Source organism: Oncorhynchus nerka, linkage group LG10 (genome assembly GCF_034236695.1).
Source record: "Oncorhynchus nerka isolate Pitt River linkage group LG10, Oner_Uvic_2.0, whole genome shotgun sequence".
Lineage (NCBI taxonomy): Eukaryota > Metazoa > Chordata > Actinopteri > Salmoniformes > Salmonidae > Oncorhynchus > Oncorhynchus nerka.
In genome coordinates, this window is record NC_088405.1 from 41,117,020 (window position 1) to 41,140,892 (window position 23,873).

The 23,873-nt window shown below is 41.3% G+C and overlaps 1 protein-coding gene and 2 long non-coding RNA genes across 6 annotated transcripts in view; 2 read left to right on the forward strand and 1 right to left on the reverse strand.

Annotated features, from left to right (window-relative positions):
- The window catches only part of fam83ha (family with sequence similarity 83 member Ha), a 47,953-nt gene that overhangs the window by 14,444 nt on the left and 9,636 nt on the right, over window positions 1-23,873 (reverse strand). For 3 of the 4 annotated variants that reach the window (XM_029669896.2, XM_029669897.2, XM_065023369.1), the window contains exon 3: window positions 19,993-20,157. In XM_029669896.2, the coding sequence (XP_029525756.2) occupies window positions 19,993-20,157 (165 nt within the window). Of the gene's footprint in view, window positions 1-19,992; window positions 21,100-23,873 lie in introns of all 4 variants that reach the window. The other variant, XM_065023371.1, reaches the window with a different exon arrangement.
- On the forward strand, window positions 2,198-4,820 carry LOC135573719 (uncharacterized). The gene is made up of 2 exons (XR_010464862.1): window positions 2,198-2,512; window positions 2,636-4,820. It is a non-coding gene; the product is annotated as an uncharacterized LOC135573719 (long non-coding RNA).
- On the forward strand, window positions 10,115-15,204 carry LOC115135325 (uncharacterized). The gene is made up of 4 exons (XR_003864480.2): window positions 10,115-11,590; window positions 13,736-13,794; window positions 13,989-14,132; window positions 14,624-15,204. It is a non-coding gene; the product is annotated as an uncharacterized LOC115135325 (long non-coding RNA).

Here is a 23,873-nt window from a genome sequence, read left to right on the forward strand (position 1 = left end):
GACATAAAATGTACATATATTGCATGTTTCTTCCACAGCAATGGAAATGTGTGCAGTTTATGCTTACTGTACTATGTATCACTATAAAATGTTGCTGTAAAGTAGTTACATAGATATATGTTTTAACTGGACACGGTTGATCTCCCAATATTCGGCTGCACCCTTCGACCCGTCTCAGCCATTGTAAGGCCATGATTGACAACATGGTCTACAATAGTGGCCCTTATGTCATCAGATATGCGCCTATGTCCTCTTCTGCCTCTTCCTCTGTTTTGCCTTCCACCACGCATCCTTGCTCCTCTTCTTCCTCCTCTTGGGTGTTGACCCTGTTCGTTTCCTGGTGTGCCTTCTTAAAAGTTAATTTGTGGAATTTCTTTCCTTCTTAAAACGTATTTTCAACTGTTCTGCGTTATTATTATTCGACCATGCTGGTCATTTATGAACATTTGAACATCTTGGCCATGTTCTGTTATAATCTCCACCCGGCACAGCCAGAAGAGGACTGGCCACCCCACATAGCCTGGTTCCTCTCTAGGTTTCTTCCTAGGTTTTGGCCTTTCTATGGAGTTTTTCCTAGCCACCGTGCTTCTACATCTGCATTGCTTGCTGTTTGGGGTTTTAGGCTGGGTTTCTGTACAGCACTTTGAGATATCAGCTGATGTACGAAGGGCTATATGAATACATTTGATTTGATTTGATTTGATTTAAGGCTAGGGGGCACTATTTTCACATCCAGATGAAAAGTGTGCCCAAAGTAAACTGCCTGCTACTCAGGCCCAGAGGCTAGGATAGTAGATAGAAAGTAGATAGAAAACACTGAAGTTTCTAAAACTGTTTGAAGGATGTCTGTGAGTATAATAAAACTTATTTGGCAGGCGAAACCCAGAGTACAAACAATCCAGGGAAAAACATTTTTGAGGTCACTCTCTTTTCAATGGGTTTTCAATGGAAATCTAGAATTCTAAGGTAGTTGCTTGCAGTTCCTATCGCTTCCACTAGATGTCAACGGTCTTTAAAATTAGTTGATGTTTTTCCTTTGAGAAATGGAGAAGTAGGGCTGTCCAGAACAAGGTTCGAGTGAAGTGTACTGTTGTGGTTGAGGCGCGCGACCTGAAAGCACGCTACACTTTGTTTTCCTCCGTTATTGAACACAGTTTATTCCGTCTTAAATTTGATCGATTATTTACATTTAAAAATGCCTAAAGTTGGATTATGAAAGTTGTTTGAAATGTTTGGATCAAGTTTACAGGTAACTAATTAGATAATGTAAAGTCATGTTGCGGGATTTGGAACTGGTGTATTTTCTGAATCATATGTGCCAAATAAGTTGACATTTTGGATATATAACGACAGAATATATCGAACAACAGGACCATTTATGATGTTTAATGGACATATTGGTGTGCCAACAGAAGAAGATCTTCAAAGGTAAGGCATGCATTATATGTTATTTCTGACTTTTGTGTTGTGCCTGGCGGGTTCAATTATGATTTTCATGTGTATGTTTGATGGGGTGCTATCCTCAGATAATAGCATGGTTTGCTTTCGCCGTAAAGCCTTTTTTGAAATCTGACACTGGCTGGATTAACAAGAAGTTAATCTTTAAACCCATGTGTAACACTTGTATGATTTATTAATTATTATTATGAGTATTTCTGTTTTTTAATTTGGCGCACTGCTATTTCACTGGGTGTTGTTAACAGAATTGGCGCGGGAAGGGATCACTAAGAAGTTAATGCATTTGAGCCAATCAGTTGTGTTGTGACAAGGTAGGGGTGGTTTACAGAAGATAGCCCTATTATGTCAAGAACAGCTCAAATAAGCAAAGAGAAACGACAGTCGATCATTACCTTAACACATGAAGGGGGTCAATCCAGAAAATTTCAAGAACTTTGAAAGTGCAGTTGCTAAAACCATAAGGCGCTATGATGTAACTGGCTCCATGAGGACCGCCTCTGCTGCAGAGGATACGTTCATTAGAGTTACCAGCCTCAGAAATAGCATCCCAAATAAATTATTCACAGAGTTCAAGTAACAGACACATCTCAACATCAACTGTTCAGAGGAGACTGCGTGAATCAGGCCTTCATGTTCGAATTGCTGCAAAGAAACCACTACTAAAGGACACCAATAAGAAGAAGAGACTTGCTTGGGCCAAGAAACACGAGCAATGGACATTAGACCGGTGGAGGAACAAGTTAGTGCTCTGGTATTGTGCCTGGGCGATCATTCACAAGCTCCACCACAGTCTGGACCTTGACTTCCTGATCACAGGCCACACGAAGTTTGCTCCCAATTGGTTCTTCGGCCTCATCAAGCAGCACGTCAGAAAGACCAGAGTGAACACTTTTTCAGAGATTGCTGGTGTTGTGAAGGACAGCTCTGTGACTGGTCAACATCCCACCACTGGTTGGACTGGAGGATGGTACGGTGCTGGTGGAAAGCTATGGCTGGCAACAACACCTGACTCTGTACTTCAGGCCGCTGCCACAGATCAGTACCAGCACTTCAGGTGAATATCATATTCATTGCATTGTATGAGGTTATTCTTCTCATCTAAACTTGGGAGGTGAATTGATGTTATGCAAGGTTGTAATTTCTTCTAAATATATTTTCTTACTTCCTGTTTTACAAGCTTCGATGCTCTTGAGCCTGGTGTTGTTGTCGCCAATGAGTATTCGGACTCAGTTGGGACCAGGTTTCAGATGCTGCGCAACGGTGACATCCTTCCTCCCATAGATGGTACAAACAACTACACTAACTAACTACAAAAGGACATAAACAGGAATTACTATAAACTATAAATACAACAACAAACAAAAACCAACTAGCATTGTCATATGACTGGCGATCAGGAGCTCCTTCCCTTAGTATACTGAACAAAAATATAAACGCAACAGGCAACAATTTCAATGATTTTACTGGAGTTACAGATCAGGGAAATCAGTCAGTTGAAATAAATTCATTAGACCCTAATCTATGGATTTCACTGGACTGGGAATACAGATATGCATATGTTGGTCACAGATACTTTTGTATACAGTATATAGTGTATGTCATGGGGCTACCCACTTGGGAGCAATGAGTTTCTTCCCACAAAAGGGCTTTATCAGCTGTATGAGTGGCTAGTCCCAGAGTATGAACATGCCAGATGTGGAGGTCCTGGGCTGGCATGGCTACACATGGTCTGCGGTTGTGAGGCAGGTTGGACGTACTGACAAATTCTCTAAAACAATGTTGGAGACGGCTTATGGTAGTGAAATTAACATTAAATTATCTGGCAACAGGTCTGGTGGATATTCCTGCAGTCAGCATGCAAATTGCACACTTCATCAAAACTTGAGACATCTGTGGCATTGTGTTGTGTGACAAAACTGCACATTTTAGAGTGCACAAAATGCACCTGTATAATGATCGTGTTGTTTAATCAGCTTCTTGATATGCCACACCTGTCAGGTAGGTGTATTATCTTGTCAAAGGAGAAATGCTCACTAACAGGTATGTAAACAAATATGGGCACAAAATTTGAGTGAAATAAGATTTTTGTTTGTATACAACATTTCTGGGATCTTTTATTTTAGCTCATGAAACATGGGACCAACACTTTACATTTATATTTTTGTTCTGTATATATGAAATCAGCACCATCCCTCTTGATGTGTTATTTGGTCCCAATTATCAGTAAAATCTTGAGACCTCCCACTTTCTTTTGCAATCAATCATTCTAGTGTATAATGGTGTTTGACAGTTATTTTTGAAAGAATCAAATACTAACATATTTGTTTTCTGAGTTTTAAAAATTAAAACCTTCCCCAGCAGAATCAAGGGATCATATATTGGGTTGCATCTGTCCCTAAAGTCACGCAATATAACTGTTTGTGGAGAGAAAACAAAGTTGTGTAAAACAGGGAGTAACCACTCTTGTACTTTTGCCCAAGTGTTTGCAACTATGGGGCAATACCAGCAAATATGTAACAAATCCTCTTCGATGCCCCATATTTGTAACATGTTGTTAGTTGCCAGAACATTATAAAATATCTTCAACTGAAACATTCAGATTGTGGAGTCTAAGGTTGTTTTATAAATAAAACCAAAAACCTTTTTCCAGGGGATGGGAGTATTAAACTGCTCTTCTTTTGGGGCGGCAGCTGAAAGGTTGCTAGATCGAATCTGTCGTTCTGCCCCTGAACAAGGCAGTTAACCCACTGTTCCTAGGCCATCATTGTAAATAAGAATTTGTTCTTAACTGGTTGCCTTGTTAAATAAAGGTTAAATAAAATAAAAAATCCCAGTAAGAGTGGAATTTAAGTGGGATGGCAAACAATTTGTTGTTTTCCAAATGTAAATGGTACAGGTCTTTATAAATATTATCTATAGTTAACCATCTGTGAGATTTAATTTGAGGTCTACAAACAGTTTATCTTCTCTTCCCCTTCATTTTTTCTTCCATTCTGTTGGAATTGCTGCCAGTAACTGATTGTAATTATGATTTGTACATAGAGTATGTTCCCATACATCATGCACAGTGTTTCAGATAAAATACAATACCCATTACTATCAATGATATCATTTCAAAATAAGATCCCCTTTTCCAGAAACACATTCTATGTTTCATTTATATTTATTCATCAGTATATTTGAAATGAATCATATGATTTGGGTCGGAAAAGGGGGATCTTCTGGGGGACAATATTGAAAATGCAACCAAGCTTTAATTGATTCTTTGAAGAATAGGGATATGTCTATTAAGATACCATGCAGGAACCAAATAAAGTGCAAAGAGTTCATTTGTATAAAATTAAATATTTTGGAATTGAGAAGTGGGTTTGTCTTTTCTAAGATTTTACTCCTATTTACATATTGTTTTTGGCATTCAGGCTTTCAGAGATTGATTAAATATTCAATATTCCTCAAATTCAGCCTTCCATTGATTTAGATATATTTACGTTGGACCTTTTCTGGTTTACCATTCCCAATAACATGAAAGATCATGGCTTCAAACTGCTTAAAGAAAACCTTATCTGGCGATGGAAGTGACAGGAAGAGATAGCTGAACTGAGAGACAATTGAGGTGTTTATCAATGTCACTCTGCCATATAAATACAAAGCTTTACCTTTCCACAGCAAAAGTATTTTGTCAATCTTGGCTAGTTTCAAATCAAAGTTCTCCTTTACAAGATCCTTCATTCTCTTTGGAATGTGGATGCCAAGCATGTCCACTGGGCCGTTGCTCCACTTAATTGGTACACAACAGGGACAAATATAGTTGGACTTTCTTAAGGAACCCACTCTTAAAATGCATTTGTCATAATTTGGTTTAAGAAAGTAATTCAAATCTCCAATAAGAGCATCTATTGATGATTGTTGTATCATCTGCATATATGGACATTTTGGTTATGAGACCCTTGATGCTTAGACCTACTACATTAGAATTGTTCCTGATTCTGACGGCCATCTCCTCGATAGCCAATAAGAATGAATAAGGCGGGGGTTCCCGAGTGGTGCAGCGGTCTAAGGCACTGCATTGCAGTGCTAGGGGCGTCACTATGTCACCCTTGATACTCAGACCTACTACCCCTCCCAGTCACTACACACCCTGGTTCGATCCCGGGCTGTATCACAACCGGCCGTGATTGGGTGTCCCATAGGGAAAAATTGGCCCAGCGTTGTCCGGGTTAGGGGAGGGTTTGGCTGGGGGGCTTACTTGGCTCATCGTGCTCTAGCGACTCCTTGTGGTGGGCTGGGCGGTTGTCAGGTGAACTGTGAACTGGGTTAAGCGGGCGAGTGTTAAGAAGCGCGGTTTGATGAGTCATGTTTTGGAGTACGCATGATTTGACCCGAGCCTGTTGGGGAGTTGCAGCCATGAGACAAGATTAAAATTGGGGAGAAAAAGGGGGTAAAACATTTTTTAAAATAAAAAGGTGAAACTGGATCCCCTTGTTGGACCCTAAACATTTCCATAAAACAACGAATATTATCACCAATGTAGCGAACTTCAGTTAAGCCAGACTGTTCACTTTGAGTAATTTTGCTTATTACTTTCTTCATTCTAAATGTTAAACATTTTGACAGAATACGGGCACAGCACAAAGTGAGGGGTCTCCAGTTTTTGAGGTGTACAGGGCTTTTATCTTGACATTTGCTCCTGCTTCAATAGTAATGTAATCAGTCCCTCTCTTTGGGTTGTTGATAGTTCCCCCTGTTCAAATGAAAAATGTAAGTACAGTTTAAGTTAGACGTTTACATACACCTTAATCCTAGTAAAAATTCCCTGTCTTAGGTCAGTTAAGATCACCACTTTATTTTAAGAATGTGAAATGTCAGAATAATAGTAGAGAGAATGATTTATTTCAGATTTGATTTAATTCATCACATTCACAGTGGGTCAGAAGTTTACATACACTCAATTAGTATTTGGTAGCATTGCCTTTAAATTGTTTAATTTGGGTCAAACATTTCTAGTAGCCTTCCACAAGCTTCCCACATTAAGTTGGGTGAATTCTGGCCCATTCCTCCTGACAGAGCTGGTGTAACTGAGTCAGGTTTGTGAGCCTCCTTGCTCGCACACGCTTTTTCAGTTCTGCCCACAATTTTCTATGGGATTGAGGTCAGGGCTTTGTGATGGCCACTCCAATATCTTGACTTTTGTTGTCCTTAAGCCATTTTGCCACAACTTTAGACAACTTTGGGTCATTGTCCATTTGGAAGACCCATTTGCGACCAAGCTTGAACTTCCTGACTGATGTCTTGAGATGTTGCTTCAATATATCCACAAAATTTTCCTACCTCATGATGCCATCTATTTTGTGAAGTGCACCAGTCCCACAACATGATGCTGCCACCCCAGTGCTTCACGGTTGGGATGGTGTTCCTCGGCTTGCAAGCCTCCCCCTTTTTCCTCCAAATGTAACGATGGTTATTATGGCCAAACAGTTCTATTTTTGTTTCATCAGACCAGAGGACATTTCTCCAAAAAGTACGATCTTTGTCACCATGTGCAGTTGCAAACCGTAGTCTGGCTTTTTCATGGCAGTTTTGGAGCATGGGCTTCTTCCTTGCTGAGCGGCCTTTCAGGTTATGTCCATATAGGACTCGTTTTACTGTGGATATAGATACATTTGTACATGTTTCCTCCAGCATCTTCACAAGGTCCTTTGCTGTTGTTCTGGGATTGAGTTGCACTTTTCGCAGCAAAGTACGTTCATCTCTAGGAGACAGAATGCGTCTCCTTCCTGAGCGGTATGACGGCTGCGTGGTCCCATGGTGTTTATACTTGCGTACTATTGTTTGTTCAGATGAACGTGGTACCTTCAGGCATTTGGAAATTGCTCCCAAGGATGAACTAGACTTGTGGAGGTCTACCATTTATTTTCTGAGGTCTTTTGATTTTCCCATGATGTCAAGCAAAGAGGCACTGGGTTTGAAGGTAGGCCTTGAAATCTCCACATGTACACCTCCAATTGACTCAAATTATGTCAATTATCCTATCAGAAGCATCTAAAGCCATGACATAATTTTCTGGAAATTTCCAAGCTGTTTAAAGGCACAATCAACTTAGTGTATGTAAACTTCTGACCTACTGGAATTGTGATTTAGTGAATTATAAGTGAAATAATCTGTCTGTAAACAATTGTTGGAACAATTACCTGTGTCATACCTGTGTCACCAACTTGCCAAAACTATAGTTTGTTAACAAGAAATGTGTGGAGTGGTTAAAAAACAAGTTTTAATGATTCCAACCTAAGTGTATGTAAACTTCCGACTTCAACTGTAGGTGAGCAAATATTATTTGATTTCTGTAAAAAGATCATGCACCCCTCAATTGGTATACCATTGAAGCCAGGAGATTTACCAGTTTGGAAGAGTTAATTGCCATTAGTAGTTCATCATCAGCGATCAAACCCTCACAGGATGATTTTTGCATTTCTGTTAAATGGTTCTCATAGTCTTCAGGGATGCCTTTTCTATTACAAAATTCAGACAAGCAAATGAGGCCCTTCTTATCATGGTCCGATAGCAGAGATTCAGTTCATATTGGGCGTCATGACCCTTCGGCGTGCAGTCTGCACAGGAATCCATCTGTCCGCCTACTCTTCATTGCGTATGGAGAAGCAACGAGCATGCATATCAAAGAGTATCCCTCTTCACTCAGTAGCCAAAGTTTGAGTTCATGTTAGGTCAACGTTGTTGGGTTTACATTACGCTTTTCCAGAGGTACGATGGCTTTAATGGATTCTTCAGTCTGAAAGACACTAAATGTTCCTTCCCTTAATATTGCATGATCTCTTAAATTCTGTCTGCATTATGGACACTCACATGTTAACCATACTCTCATACACCCCTAGATGAAAGAATTAGCATGGAACATTAGTCGTCTTCATCAAAACTAACACTGCTTTGTCCTCTCTTTAATGTTATGCTACTTGCATGTTGAGCAAGGGTGGTACCTGGCAAACCTCTGTTCAACATTGATGTTGGCAACCAATGACAATAAACACTATATATACAAAAGTATGTGGACATCCCTTCAAATTAGTGGATTCTGCAATTTCAGCCACACCCATTGTTGAGAGGTGTATAAAATCAAGCACACAGCTAGATGCTCCATAGACAAACCTAAACAGTAGAATGGCCCATACTGTGACTGTAACCTTTCCAACAAGTTAGTTTGTCAAATTTCTGCCATGCTAGAGCTGCCCCGGTCAACTGTAAGTGATGTTATTGTGAAGTGGAAACTTCTAGGTGAAACAACAGCTCAGCACTCACTACCGAGTTCAAAACTGCCTCTGGAAGAAACATCAGCACAAGTGCTGTTTGTCGGAAGCTTCATGAAATGGGTTTCCATGGCCAAAACCTATTTCATCGCCTAGACTTGCATTATTCATTCTTTAATAAATGGTTAAACATATTTCTATGTGGTGTTTCCTCCTTTCTGAAATGAAGCGGAACCCAAGTGCCCACGATTGCACCAATTAGATGCTAGCAGCAATCACTCCTAACTTACTTACTCTAACTCACTTCCTGCTGCCACTTACTGCTACTACTAGTATGTTCACTTATTTTGCTCCCACTACCACCCTAACCTCCACCTATTAGGTTCTGTTTTCCTGCTGGGGGATTGGTATAGCTTACCACACTCACTGCTTGTTTATATATGGATGCTTTGCTTGGGCAAGGAGCAGAGCCTGTGTTGCCAAGATTTGCATTATTCATTCTTTAATACATGGTTAAACATATTTATATGTGGTGTTTCTTTTCTGAACTGTAAATTACGTACTGAATATGAGGAAAGCCGTAGTCCTTTACTTCAGTCAATGACTAAAAGCACCCTCTTTGGCCTTATGGGTGGAATGATATTAATCTTTTTCATCATTAATAAAGTTTTTTTTTTTAACAACGAAAATCTGGTGTTTCCATGTCAAACAGTTTTGTTGTATTTAAGTCTTCTGTGATGTATATAAAGTGTAGTATTGGGATGCAAACTCAATATAGTATACATTTAAAGTCTACATCTGTCACGTCCTGACCTTAGTTCCTTTTTTATGTCTCTATTTTAGGGCGTGAGTTGGGGTGGGCATTCTATGTTTTGTGTTCTATGTTTTCTATTTCTATGTGTTTGGCCTGGTATGGTTCCCAATCAGAGGCAGCTGGCAATCGTTGTCTCTGATTGAGAACCATACATAGGCAGCCTGTTTTTCCCACTTGAGTTGTGGGTAGTTGCTTTCTGTCTCTCTACCAGACAGGACTGTTGTGCATTTGTTTACAGTGTGGTTCAATGTTCAGTTATTGAATAAATTTAACATGGACATTACCACGCTGTGCTTTGGTCCTCTTCTCCTTCCACCAACGAAAACCGTTACAATATCTGACATGGTACAGGTGTCTTATTTCTTTAAACCCATAACCATGTGTCTGAGGTGTATACTTGTGTTACAAAATAGATTTGTTTAATACTACCAAGAATCACTCTGTGTGACCTTGATTTAGCCCTCTGCAATAAAAGGTTATGAAAAAAATAATAATAATCATGTTTGAAAGTAAAAAATGTTTAACACCTTTTTCTCCCCAATTTCGTGATATCCAATTGGTAGTTACAGTCTTGTCCCATCGCTGCAACTCCCGTACGGACTCGGAAGAGGCGAAGGTCGAGAGTCGTGCGTCCTCCGGCTGGGATGCCAAGCCTCACTGCTTCTTGACACAATGCTCGCTTAACCTGGAAGCCAGCCGCACCAAAGTGTTGGAGGAAACACTGACACACCTGGCGACCGTGTCAGCGTGCATGCACCCGGCCAGCCACAGAAGTCTCTAGAGCGCGATGGGACAAGGACATTCCAGCCGGCCAAACCCTCCCCTAATCCGGACGACGCTAGGGAAATTGTGCACTCATCGGTCTCCTGGTCGCGGCAGTTGCGACACAGCCTTGGATCGAACCAGGACCTGCTAGCACTGCGATTCAGTGCCTTAGACTGTTGCACTACCCGGGAGGCCAAGTTTTAAAGTTAAATGGGAATTTCACCCTGGCTCTGCCACGGAATATAGTCATTACTATATTAATAACATTACATTTTTATCATAAATATCACAATTATCCAAACCACAAGCTAGAACTAGCACATTTTCATTTCACTGGTAGAATTGCAAAGTTTTGACTTCCTGTGTATGTAACGGATGTGAAATAGCTAGCTAATTAGCGGTGGTGCGTGCTAAATAGCGTTTCAATCAGTGACGTCACTTGCTCTGAGACCTTGAAGTAGTGGTTCCCCTTGCTCTGCAAGGGCTGCGGCTTTTGTGGAGCGATGGGTAACGATGCTTTGTGGGTGACTGTTGTTAATGTGTGCAGAGGTTCGCGCCCGGGTATGGGCGGGGGGACGGTCTAAAGTTATACTGTTACATTGATGCTGTTGACCCGGATCACTGGTTTTCGCGGAAAAGGAGGAGGTCAAAAGGGGGGTGAGTGTAATGGATGTGAAATAGCTAGCTAGTTAGCGGTGGTGCGCGCTAAATAGCGTTTCAATCGGTGACGTCACTTGCTCTGAGACCTTGAAGTAGTGGTTCCCCTTGCTCTGCAAGGGTCGCGGCTTTTGTGGAGCGATGGGTAACGATGCTTTGTGGGTGACTGTTGTTGATGTGTGCAGAGGGTCCCTGGTTTGCACCCGGGTATGGGCGAGGGGACGGTCTAAAGTTATACTGTTACATGTATTCGTCTGCTCATAGTGAAGCACAAAGTCCAGCATTCATAGTGAATGTAGATACCGCCCGCTAAGGTAGATGGGGCATTCCCACAAACTTCGATGATGGCATTGTGTATGTACTCAGAACTTTTTTTGTTTACAATGTTTTTTTTTTACTAACGTTTGTCATCATGCCTGTGTGGTGTTCTGTGTTAATTACAAACAAGCACGAAAATGAGTTATCTTTCACCGTTCTACCTTTCCCCAGATGCTGCCAGTGGCTTGTGGCTATTAAGAATGATGCACCTTACGGTGAAAAAAAAATACCAGAGGGATTTTAGGCTGAACTGAGGGGGAATCCATTTCGACTCCAGCTGAGAGGTTTTCTTTCACAACAAATGGAAGATTCTCGATTAGAGGTAAACTAATGTTAGCTAGCTTGCTAGCCTAGCTAGGTAGGTTAACTAGCTAATGTTACAGTCCTGTATTGAACTCTGAAACCATCTGATAAATCATATACAATGGGGGAAACAAGTATTTGATACACTGCCGATTTTGCAGATTTTCCTACTTACAAAGCATGTAGGGGTCTGTCATTTTTATCATAGGTACACTTCACCTGTGAGAGACGGAATCTAAAACAAAAATCCAGAAAATCACATTGTATGATTTTTAAGTAATTAATTTGCATTTTATTGCATGACATAAGTATTTAATCACCTACCGACCAGTAAGAATTCCTGCTCTCACAGACCTTTTAGTTTTTCTTTAAGAAACCCCCTGTTCTCCACTCATTACCTCTATAGAGCGTCTGCTAAATGACTTAAATGTAAATGTAAATGTATTAACTGCACCTGTTTGAACTCGTTACCTGTATAAAAGACACCTGTCCACACACTCAATCAAACAGACTCCAACCTCTCCACAATGGCCAAGACCAGAGAGCTGTGTAAGGACATCAGGGATACAATTGTAGACCTGCACAAGGCTGGGATGGGCTACAGGACAATAGGCAAGCAGCTTGGTGAGAAGGCAAAAACTGTTGGCGCAATTATTCGAAAATGGAAGAGATTGAAGATGAGTTTGGGGCTCCATGCAAGATCTCACCTCGTGGGGCATCAATGATCATGAGGAAGGTGAGGAATCAGCCCAGAACTACACGGCAGGACCTGGTCAATGACCTGAAGAGAGCTGGGACCACAGTCTCAAAGAAAACCATTAGTAACACACTACGCCGTCATGGATTAAAATCCTGCAGCGCATGCAAGGTCCCCCTGCTCAAGCTAGCGCATGTCTAGGCCCGTCTGAAGTTTGCCAATGACCATCTGGATGATCCAGAGGAGGAATGGGAGAAGGTCATGTGGTCTGATGAGACAAAAATAGAGCTTTTTGGTCTAAACTCCACTCGTCGTGTTTGGAAGAAGAAGGATGAGTACAACCCCAAGAACACCATCCCAACCGTGAAGCATGGAGGTGGAAACTTCATTCTTTAGGGATGCTTTTCTGCAAAGGGGACAGGATGACTGCACTGTATTGAGGGGAGGATGGATGGGGCCATGTATCGTGAGATCTTGGCCAACAACCTCCTTCCCTCAGTAAGAGCATTGAAGATGGGTCGTGGCTGGGTCTTCCAGCATGACAACGACCCGAAACACACAGCCAGGGCAACTAAGGAGTGGCCTAGAAGCATCTCAAGGTCCTGGAGTGGCCTAGCCAGTCTCCAGACCTGAACCCAATAGAAAATCTTTGGAGGGAGCTGAAAGTCCGTATTGCCCAGCGACAGCCCCGAAACCTGAAGGATCTGGAGAAGGTCTGTATGGAGGAGTGGGCCAAAATCCCTGCTGCAGTGTGTGCAAACCTGGTCAAGAACTACAGGAAAGGTATGATCTCTGTAATTGCAAACAAAGGTTTCTGTACCAAATATTAAGTTCTGCTTTTCTGATGTATCAAATACTTATGTCATGCAATACAATGCTAATTAATTACTTTAAAATCATACAATGTGATTTTCTGGATTTTTGTTTTAGATTCCGGCTCTCACAGTTGAAGTGTACCTATAATTTTTTTAAATTACTTACATGCTTTATAATTAGCAAACACTGCCAATTTTTTGCAGGTTATCAAATACTTGTTCTCCCCACTGTAGGTATCTTTTTTGGTATACACACACTCAATAACTTTTGCCAATACCATGGTAGTCACTGCTGGACTGGTAATTGCCTTCAGCAGAGTAAAAATGTTTGTTCGTTCTATCTTTGACTGACGTTAGTTAACATAAGCTAGCTAATGTTAGCAAATAAGAGTAGCTCAATCTGGTAGCAATCTTTTCGATACTTGTGTGGAGAACACTCCGTTACAAAAAATGGAATTGTCACCATAGCTAACTCTGTTTGTTTGTTGGTAGCAATGATGAATGTGGTTGGTTCTCAGCCAGTCTCAGCTGGCTAGCAATCTTGCGATGCTAGATAGCAAGCTGACAATATTGAAATGTCGATGCTAAGCTAGCCAGTCTAATAGAGAACAATACAATTAGTTGGGTGGTTAAATTGTATATTTTGTTGTAGGTGAATCCACAGAATCCACCAACATGCGCTTTCAACCCGTAGCTCTGCACAAGTTGAAGGTAAGTTGGCAAAAAATATTTACAAGCTGACGGCTAAGATAGCTCAATTTACAGTAAGCGTGGTATAAACATGAATTGGGTAGAGTTTGTATGGTTAGTGTTTGTGTTATAGGGTTACAGGTGGTTAAAGGTAGCCTGCGGAACATAGTCCCTTCCAGACCATGTCATCAATTATGCCTCTTTGAAAAACTCAGGTTATTTGGAGTCATTCCAGTGCCCTGCTGAAAAAGACCCCAAAGCGGCTGCATTTTGGGTACACAAGCATGAGGGACCGGACACCTTGCGGTTATAGAGCACAACAAGATTGTGGGACAGAAACCAGCAACGGACACTGAAAGGTATAAAATCCAGATTACAACAGTAATGACACAACCACCTCATTCTTCTCTCTTCAGATTCTCCAAACACAATGCAAAGACACGTCTACAGAAATCCCCTGCAAAGGGCTACTAATTAACAAGAATGATCTGTCAAAGTCAATGTGCTGGGGGAGGTTTACAGACAGTACTTTGAGATGAGGAAGGTTTTTTTATTTGTGCTTAGACAGTAAATGTATTGTTGTGTATGAGAGCGATTATGGTGTCATTTTTCCTCCATCTCCCATACACAACAATTCATACTGTGTAAGAAAAGCCCCCTAAGACTTTTCACACCTTTCTTTAGTCCCCCAGCCCATTCACTTTGTTACTTATCTTATCCTCTCAAAAGTAGCTCCCATTGTTCATAAACAATTCTCTAGCCTGTCACATTCGGTTGACACCTTTACCAACAAAGGCGTGTTGCCCTACATCCCTTCCACAATGCTAACACCACAACCATGTCTTTCCAGGAGACGTGTAGTACCAGCAAATATTCTGCAAGAGGACCAAACATTTGGTGGTTAAGAAGCTCTACACCACTTTCTGCAAAGTCTTATCCAGCTGGGCATTAACCGTAGACAGGACAAAGCACAAAGAGTCTCAGCTTCGCCAGCCCACCATGCTGAACATCATTGCCAATGTACCAAAGCTGGATATAGGACTATGTCTGCGTTTACACATGCAGCACAATTCTGATATTTTTTTGTTAACTAATTGGTATTTCCACCAATCAGATTGGTTCTGAAAAAGATCTGATGTGATTAAGACCAATTAGTGGAAAAATATCAGAATTGGGCTGCCTGTGTCTCAAAATAAGTCCATGTAGAACAGGGGTTTCCAACCCTGTTTCTGGAGAGCTACTCTCCTGTAGGTTTTCACTCCAACCCCAGTTGTAACGCACCTGGATCAGCTTATCAACCAGCTAATTATTAGAGTCAGGTGTGCTAGATTAGGATTGGAGTGAACCTACAGTACGGTATCTCTCCAGAAACAGGGTTGAAGAGCTCTGATATAGAACCACCATAAAATAAATATGGATATTTTCTATCAATCTTCGAAATGTGTCTGCCTTTATGGATTTAAAGAATAAATGTATATAAACTGTACAGGGCCCTGTAGCAGAAATCTAAATGTTTATTTGTGAAAAATCTCAAATACAGGGGAGTGTACACTATTTACTACTAACTCAAGAAAACTGGTTATTCAACAAGAATGTTATATGGTAAAAGTAACATACCCACAAAAATGTATGAACAGTGTAGTACAGTTCAGTGTTTTTCAGGTGTAGAGACACACAAGTCCAGAGAACTGTAGCTACAGATTGTTACACCAGATAATTTGATTTACCCAAATATTTTTGCCGATATCTTGTCTATTTCAAGTCTTCTCTCATTTATCGAGACAGGTCTCTGTCATCATGACATGCAGAACTTTGGGGTGAACACCCAGCTGTCTCCAATGAGGTGTCCGCCCCAAAGTTCTGCATTTCATGATGACAGAGCCCTGTTTTCGATCAATGAGAGAAGACTTAAAATAGACAAGATGGTGGCGTACACATGGTTGGATTACTCCATGTAGTAAAAATTATTTATTTTAATAAAGGAGAATTTTCTCAATTCAAACGGACCCCCCTGCAACTGGACACAGACATTTTATGAGACTCCTGTTTCCCCCAAATCGAGGTCAAAGATGGCATCGCTAAGGCTGGTAGAAAAGTCTGTGCTACACCAAACAGTACCTATCCTGTAACTCCCAGTGATGGATACCAAAAATATTTGGTTAAATCATATAAACTGGTGTAACAATCTGTAGCTAAGAGAACTGATGGTCATGATGAAATTGCCATTCACAAAGAAACATACATCATTAAGAAAATACAGCATGATCAGTGTACTAAAGTTCAGGGAATGCTTGTAAAGCTGTGGGAGTGTTATCATGATAAAACTGCCATTCAGCCCCTCATGAGTCATCTGCTTGAAATCCAGCATAGTCTAGAAGGGATAGAGTTCACAGGATACAGTTCTGCTACAATTACACACGCATGCAAAGGAATTGTGTTTCTGTATCTAGAATCCACTCCAGGAAGAAATCCAGGCACAACACGATATTGTCTGTAAGACAATAAAAATATTGTACAGTTGAACAGTTTGAACGACAGTTGAATATGTGACACATTAATGCCAAAATAGCACGCAAAACAGGCCAGCCCTGAATGATGGGTCGCCACTGCCTGATAGACATGACTGTAGGTAGATACTAGGTGTTTCTCAATCTGCGTATTACCGTGGTCCACACTCTCATGCTCCATGTGCATTCTCCGAGGACTTTCTCTTAAGTATGTTCTTGTGAGAACGAGAGTGAGGAGAACGCATAAAACATTACTTCTGAGAAGCACTCGCACTCCCCCTACTGTATTACCTCACGCTGCATCTCCCCATTCACTGAACATTCTTCCATCCAGGACAATGGCAACAATAAAGACGCAACAGGGTAGCTAGCTAACAATTCTTTGTGGCTATCTGGCTAGCTAACAGTAGTAGGTAGCCAGTTAGCTCTGATGTACCATAGTCTCTTTTTTGCTTTCTTGTGTAAGGCAGCTCCGAAATGCAGGTGTTTCAGCCTAGCACAGTGCTTTCTGTGGTGGTGGTGGGGCAGCCAGCGGAAAATACAGAGCGTAGGGGTTGGTAATGTTTACCAGTTGCGCTGTGATTGGCTCAGTGTTCTGTCACTTATGGGGACACTACGTCACCACAAAATCTACGGGGAGAGCTCGAAAATTCAAGCCTCTTGGGTGCTGCCATAGAGTTACATTAGAAGTGCCCATCCAAGAAGGCTCAAGGTCAATGACCACAGATAAAATGACGTCAAATGACATATCTACAGTAGCTTTGATTGGACTGATCATGTCAACATCATACTTTAAAACATGTATTTAGCAAGCTAGCAGTCATCATCATGAATCAAGTCGACAATCTCCTGGCAAATCCTTTTCAATTCTTGTCATATGAAGAGAAATAATGAAGATAAATTATAGATAACGTTCTGGTGCTCATCGGCCATTGAACATAAACATTACACAACACGTTGGAAAACCGCAAATTCAACAATGAGTGGTTTGGAAGGAATCAGTGGCTAACTGCAAGCATTGCAAAGCAATCACTAGCCTGCTATTCAGTGGAGTGGATGTGTGGTCCAAGTCTGGGTTTAAGGGTCTCTTTTCCAAGCTTAAAAGAATAAACATTCAACATTGGCCATGCTATCAATCCAGCATGACTTCTGCCGTGTCCAAAACAACTCAGTACTGGGAAATCTCAGACTTCAGTGAGTTAAAAAAACAAAAAGCTCAGATTGAGAAAATTTGTTTTGAACGGTCATCCAACTCGGAATTCCAAGTCGGGAACTCTGGCCTCCTAGAGCTCCGACCTGAAGATCACTAATGTCATGATTCAACCTTGTTTTTTTCAGAGTTCCCAGTTGTATTCAAAGCACTATAAATCCAGAGAATGCCAGACTTTGATGATAAAATTTGCCCACAAAAGACCGCCGCGCCACCTTCCTGTTCAAGTGAGCACAGCACAACAAGAGACACCAAATAACAAAATGGTACATCATACATTCCATTTGAAGAACAATGGGAAAGTAATTCTGCTTTGAAAGTTGATAAACTTGTAACTTATAACTTATCTTATTTGTCTAGACCCATTCACACCCTCTTAAGCTTTAGCCCGACCCATCTCTATAAGGGTTGATCTGAGCGTGCTGTATTAAACAACAGCAGTCAAGCACCCAAGCTAACTTGCTAGCTACTTCCAGACACATAATGAGCTTTGGTGACTGTAACTGTGCTGCTGGCAACAATTGAATTACGTTTTGTTACCGGCATTTACTGACACCGGACATATTCAACGGGTGTTGAGCGTTCAAAAATGAATCAGTTATTCTGTGCCCTGGCACATTAAGATGAGTCTTTTGTTAAGAAATTTAGCTAGATAGCTAGCTAGGTAAACAATGAATCCCAACGCATGACTTAACGTTAGTTAGCGAGCCAGCCAGCTAATGTTAGCTAGCTAGCTAACAGTACACTTTAACTTGAAATTAAAATACTTTGTCAAAATTAGAAATGCGTAACATCTGAAAATGTAGCTAGCGAGACTTTCTTACCCGTGGTCTGAAATTGGAGTAGATAGCCAGAACGAATTTAACAGCTAGTACATCTACCTACAGTTGCAGTGACATTCTATTAAAATGGACACTTGCGTAACGTTAGTGGAGTCTTTTGTTAAGACATGTAGCTAGCTAGCTTAGCTAGCTAAACAATGGAAAATAATCACATGACATAACTACCCTGCATGAATCTGCAGGTAGCTAACCAGCCAGGTTCTATGGCTATAACTAGTCAAGCATATATATCTGAGATATGAAGAATAAGATCATACACATAACGTTAGCTAGCGACCCAGCCAGCTAACGTTAGCTAGCTAACAGTACACATTTACTTGACATTAGGTTTATGCAGTTTTACTATGCGATACATTTTTTTTAAGCCGCGTTCGACACGACGAGCTCCAATAGACAAATGTCCAGCCCACTCATTATCTCAGCCAATCATGGCTAATGGGAAGGTTGCTCCTTTTTTCTGTGGCTAAACCAACTAGGCTCGTAATTTAACAATTGTATTCGTATTTACAGATGGCACACAAGTTTGATATTAAGGCACATGAATGTTCACATGTTCGAGAAGGCATTTCAAATGGCTCTACTGTGAAGTCGTGACTTGTGACATACGCCTCGTTTCCTGAATCGGGTCACAAATAGCCCTTGCACAGCCTGGAGGTGTGTTGGGTCATTGTCCTGTTGAAAAACAAATGATAGTCCCACTAAGAGCAAACCAGATGGGATGGTGTATCACTACAGAATGCTGTGGTAGCCATGCTTGTTAAGTGTGCCTTGGATTCTAAATAAATCACAGACAGTGTCGCCAGCAAAGCACCCCCACAAAATCATACCTCCTCCTCCATGCATCACGTTGGGAACCACACATGCGGATATCATCTGTTCACCTACCCTGCGTCTCACGACGGTTGGAACCAAAGATCTCAAATTTGGACTCATCAGACCAAAAGACAGATTTCCACTGGTCTAATTTCCATTGCTTGTGTTCCTTGGCCCAAGCAAGTCTCTTCTTATTATTAGTGTCCTTTAGTAGTGGTTTCTTTGCAGCAATTCGACCATGAAGGCCTGATTCACGCAGTCTCATCTGAACAGTTGATGTTGAGATGTGTCTGTTACCTGAACTCTGTGAAGCATTTATTTGGGCTGCCATTTCGGAGGCTGGTAACTTATTCTCTGCAGAAGAGGTAACTCAGAGCCCTCCACACTGTTACAAAATTTGGGAGGTGCATGGCAATGTGGTACAAGAGCTCCATTTGACCTCAGCATTCCTCTGGAGGCTCCGCAAGTGTCACCACCCTCCATATGGAGCCTCTGACCACATTTTTGGATCAAGCATAAATAGGCTTTTAGTCTAGGCCTCTGTAATGGTTTAGTTCACAGAGTGGGAACAAATATATACATTCGCTTCAAATGTTAAAGCAAATGCTTAAGCATGCAATAGTGAGGCATTATACACGCTGCTCGACTAAAAGCCAAGACCCACTCTTCCTCCTGGGAAACTATGTGTGAAACACATCTCACTATCCTAGAAAAGCCTCGAACATCATGAAAACAGGCCCAGGTTACTCTAGGGTGAAATTCCCTTTTAAAATGATCAATGTATCTTAATAGGAAAACTCCTTCACATACAGTACATTCAAGATAGTGCATCACTTCATAGACTCACTTGAATGTTTTCCAGATTGACCCGGCAGTTGGAAGCCATGCTAGTGAAGTGGTGTGCATTCTGTTCATCCAGAATGATATACACGGCAACATTTCGCATGGCAGCATCCAGAATATCAGCAAAGATGTCCACATCTGTAAAAGTGTCCATTACCACAGCGATCACCTGGAAAGGACCACAGAGTACACTATCATATATACTAACATTACACCTGCATTGGTTTCAAATGTTAAATAAAGCATGCAATAGTGAGGCATTATACACACATCACATGCTGTGCGATTATTCTACATTTTCTATTGTAGTATTGCATATCCTTTCTGTTACACACCAACTGATATAGTATCGTCTGTCTCTGTGCTTGAAATTCATCAGCTTAGTGTATCAATGAAATTCAGATAATGAGTGGAATATATTGTTATATACAATCTAGAGGCCTCACCTATCAATCATGCGTGGGCACAAATCTGTACGTAAAAACCATGCATGGGATGATGTCCACGCAAAGTGTGAGATTTAGCCATGTGAATGTTTGCTTGAGAGTGTGCCTAAATTTACGCACAGCCATGACCATGCGTACACACAGTGCCAAGTGGTAGAATAAGGGAACTGCTTGTCAAGCATAGGATGGAGAAAATACATGTTGAAAATGTGTGAAATTGTAAGAGTAATAATTAAATCATGTATTTACATTGTGAATTCATGATACATATAAAGTACAAATTAGAGGCACGCCATTAGCAAAACGAACAGGAACATATACAGTCGTGGCCAAAAGTTTTGAGAATGACACAAATATTAATTTTCAAAGTCTGCTGCCTCAGTTTGTATGATGGCAATTTGCATATACTCCAGAATGTTATGAAGAGTGATCAGATGAATTGCAATTAATTGAACTGAATCCCCCAAAAACATTTCCACATTTCAGCCCTGCCACAAAAGGACCAGCTGACATCATGTCAGTGATTCCCTCGTTAACACAGGTGTTGACAAGGACAAGGCTGGAGATCACTCTGTCATGCTGATTCAGTTCGAATAACAGACTGGAAGCTTCAAAAGGAGGGTGGTGCTTGGAATCATTGTTCTTCCTCTGTCAACCATGGTTACCTGCAAGGAAACACGTGCCGTCATTATTGCTTTGCACAAAAAGGGCTTCACAGGCAAGGATATTGCTGCCAGTAAGATTGCACCTAAATCAACCATTTATCGGATCATCAAGAACTTCAAGGAGAGCGGTTCAATTGTTGTGAAAAAGGCTTCAGGGCGCCCAAGAAAGTCCAGCAAGCACCAGGACCGTCTCCTAAAGTTGATTCAGCTGTGGGATCGGGGCACCACCAGTACAGAGCTTGCTCAGGAATGGCAGCAGGCAGGTGTGAGTGCATCTGCACGCACAGTGAGGCGAAGACTTTTGGAAGATGGCCTGGTGTCAAGAAGGGCATCAAAGAAGCCACTTCTCTCCAGGAAAAACATCAGGGACAGACTGATATTCTGCAAAAGGTACAGGGATTGGACTGCTGAGGACTGGGGTATAGTCATTTTCTCTGATGAATCCCCATTACGATTGTTTGGGGCATCCGGAAAAAAGCTTGTCCGGAGAAGGCAATGTGAGCGCTACCATCAGTCCTGTATCATAGCAACAGTAAAGCATCCTGAGACCATTCATGTGTGGGGTTGCTTCTCAGCCAAGGGAGTGGGCTCACTCACAATTTTGCCTAAGAACACAGCCATGAATAAAGAATGGTACCAACACACTGTAAGCACAACCCCCACCTGTGGACGTCGGGCCTTCATACCACCCTCATGGAGTCTGTTTCTGACCGTTTGAGCAGACACATGCACATTTGTGGCCTGCTGGAGGTCATTTTTCAGGGCTCTGGCAGTGCTCCTCCTTGCACAAAGGCGGAGATAGCGGTCCTGCTGCTGGGTTGTTGCCCTCCTATGGCCTCCTCCACGTCTCCTGATGTACTGGCCTGTCTCCTGATAGCGCCTCCATGCTCTGGACACTACGCTGACAGACACAGCAAACCTTCTTGCCACAGCTCGCATTGATGTTCCATCCTGGATGAGCTGCTCTACCTGAGCCACTTGTGTGGGTTGTAGACTCCGTCTCATGCTACCACTAGAGTGAAAGCACCGCCTGCATTCAAAGGTGACCAAAACATCAGCCAGGAAGCATAGGAACTGAGAAGTGGTCTGTGGTCCCCACCTGCAGAACCACTCCTTTATTGGGGGTGTCTTGCTAATTGCCTATAATTTCCACCTGTTGTCTATTCCATTTGCACAACAGCATGTGAAATGTATTGTCAATCAGTGTTGCTTCCTAAGTGGACAGTTTGATTTCACAGAAGTGTGATTGACTTGGAGTTACATTGTGTTGTTTAAGTGTTCCCTTTATTTTTTTGAGCAGTGTATAACACTTTGTATTCAGGACATAGTTCATCTCTTTGCTATTTTTTGTTGTTGTTGCAGTTTCACTTGAGTGCTTTATTGCAAACAGGCTGCATGTTTTGGAATATTTGTATTCTGTACAAGCTTCCTTCTTTTCACTCTGTCATTTAAGTTAGTATTGTGGAGTAACTAGAATGTTGTTGATCCATCCTCAGTTTTCTCGTACCACAGCCATTAAACTCTGTAACTGCCCGATGGTGAAATCCCTGAGTAGCTTCCTTCCTCTCCAGCAAGGATGTATCTTTGTAGTGACTGGATGTATTTACACACCATCCAACATGTAATTACTAACTGTACCATGCTAAAATGGATATTCAATGTATTATTTTTTCATTTTTACCCATTGACCAATAGATGCCCTTCTTTGCGAGACATTGGAAAACCTCCCTGGTCTTTGTGGTTGAATATGTGTTTGCAATTCACTGCTCAACATAGGGACGTTACAGATAATTGTATTTTAGGGGTACAGAGATGAGTTAGCCATTCAACAGTCATGTTAAACACTATCATGGCACACCGAGTGAGTCCATGCAACTTATTATGTGACTTGTTAAGCACATTTTTACACCTGAACTTATTTAGGCTTGCCATAACAAAGGGGTTGAATACTTACTGACTCAAGACATTTCAGCATTTCATTTTTAACTAATTTGTAAACATTGCTGAAAACATCATTCCACTTTGACATTATGGGGTATTGTGTGTAGGCCAGTGACACAAGATCTCAATGTAATCCTTTTTAAATTCAGGCTGTAACATAATAAAAATGTTTTAAAAATTCAAGGGGTGTGAATACTTTCTGAAGGCACTGTATGTGAACAGAAATGGCTTCCACTCGTAATGTGCAGGTGATAGGTTGTATGATGCCGAATGTGGTGGATAGGTGGAATGCACAATTAGTTCATTCTGCAGAACAGCAATGTTGGCCTATACGCCTATAGGCGGGAAGTGTTGAGGATGGATGGCTTATTGGTGAGGATGAATGGCTTATTGGTGAAGATGGATGGCTTATTGGTGAGTGTTGCCTACTCATTTGAAGTATATTTGCCATTGCTAAAGCAACTTGAATTGTCCTAATGGTCCTCTCTTTGTGGCTATGTTTGTATTTTTACTGGTCAAGCCACAACTGAGCGAGCCAAATTGAACCTTTTGGTTGTACTCAATCTCTGAAACTAGCTCAATCTCTGAAACTAGCACCTCTATTTCAGTCTAAACAATACCTTTAAAAAATAGATTTTTTTGGTTGCGCAGTTGTAGTCTATTTCATGGTACAGCTTTTTATATTCCAGGCTCTAAAGGGATGATTTTGACCATACCTGTATATGGTTAATTAGAGGCGCTTCAAAATGCACAAGCACTGAGGCTGAGAACAATTGGTGTTTATTAACAGTTATCTCCTACCGGTGTATGTATGACGTTTGTAGGATTGTTTG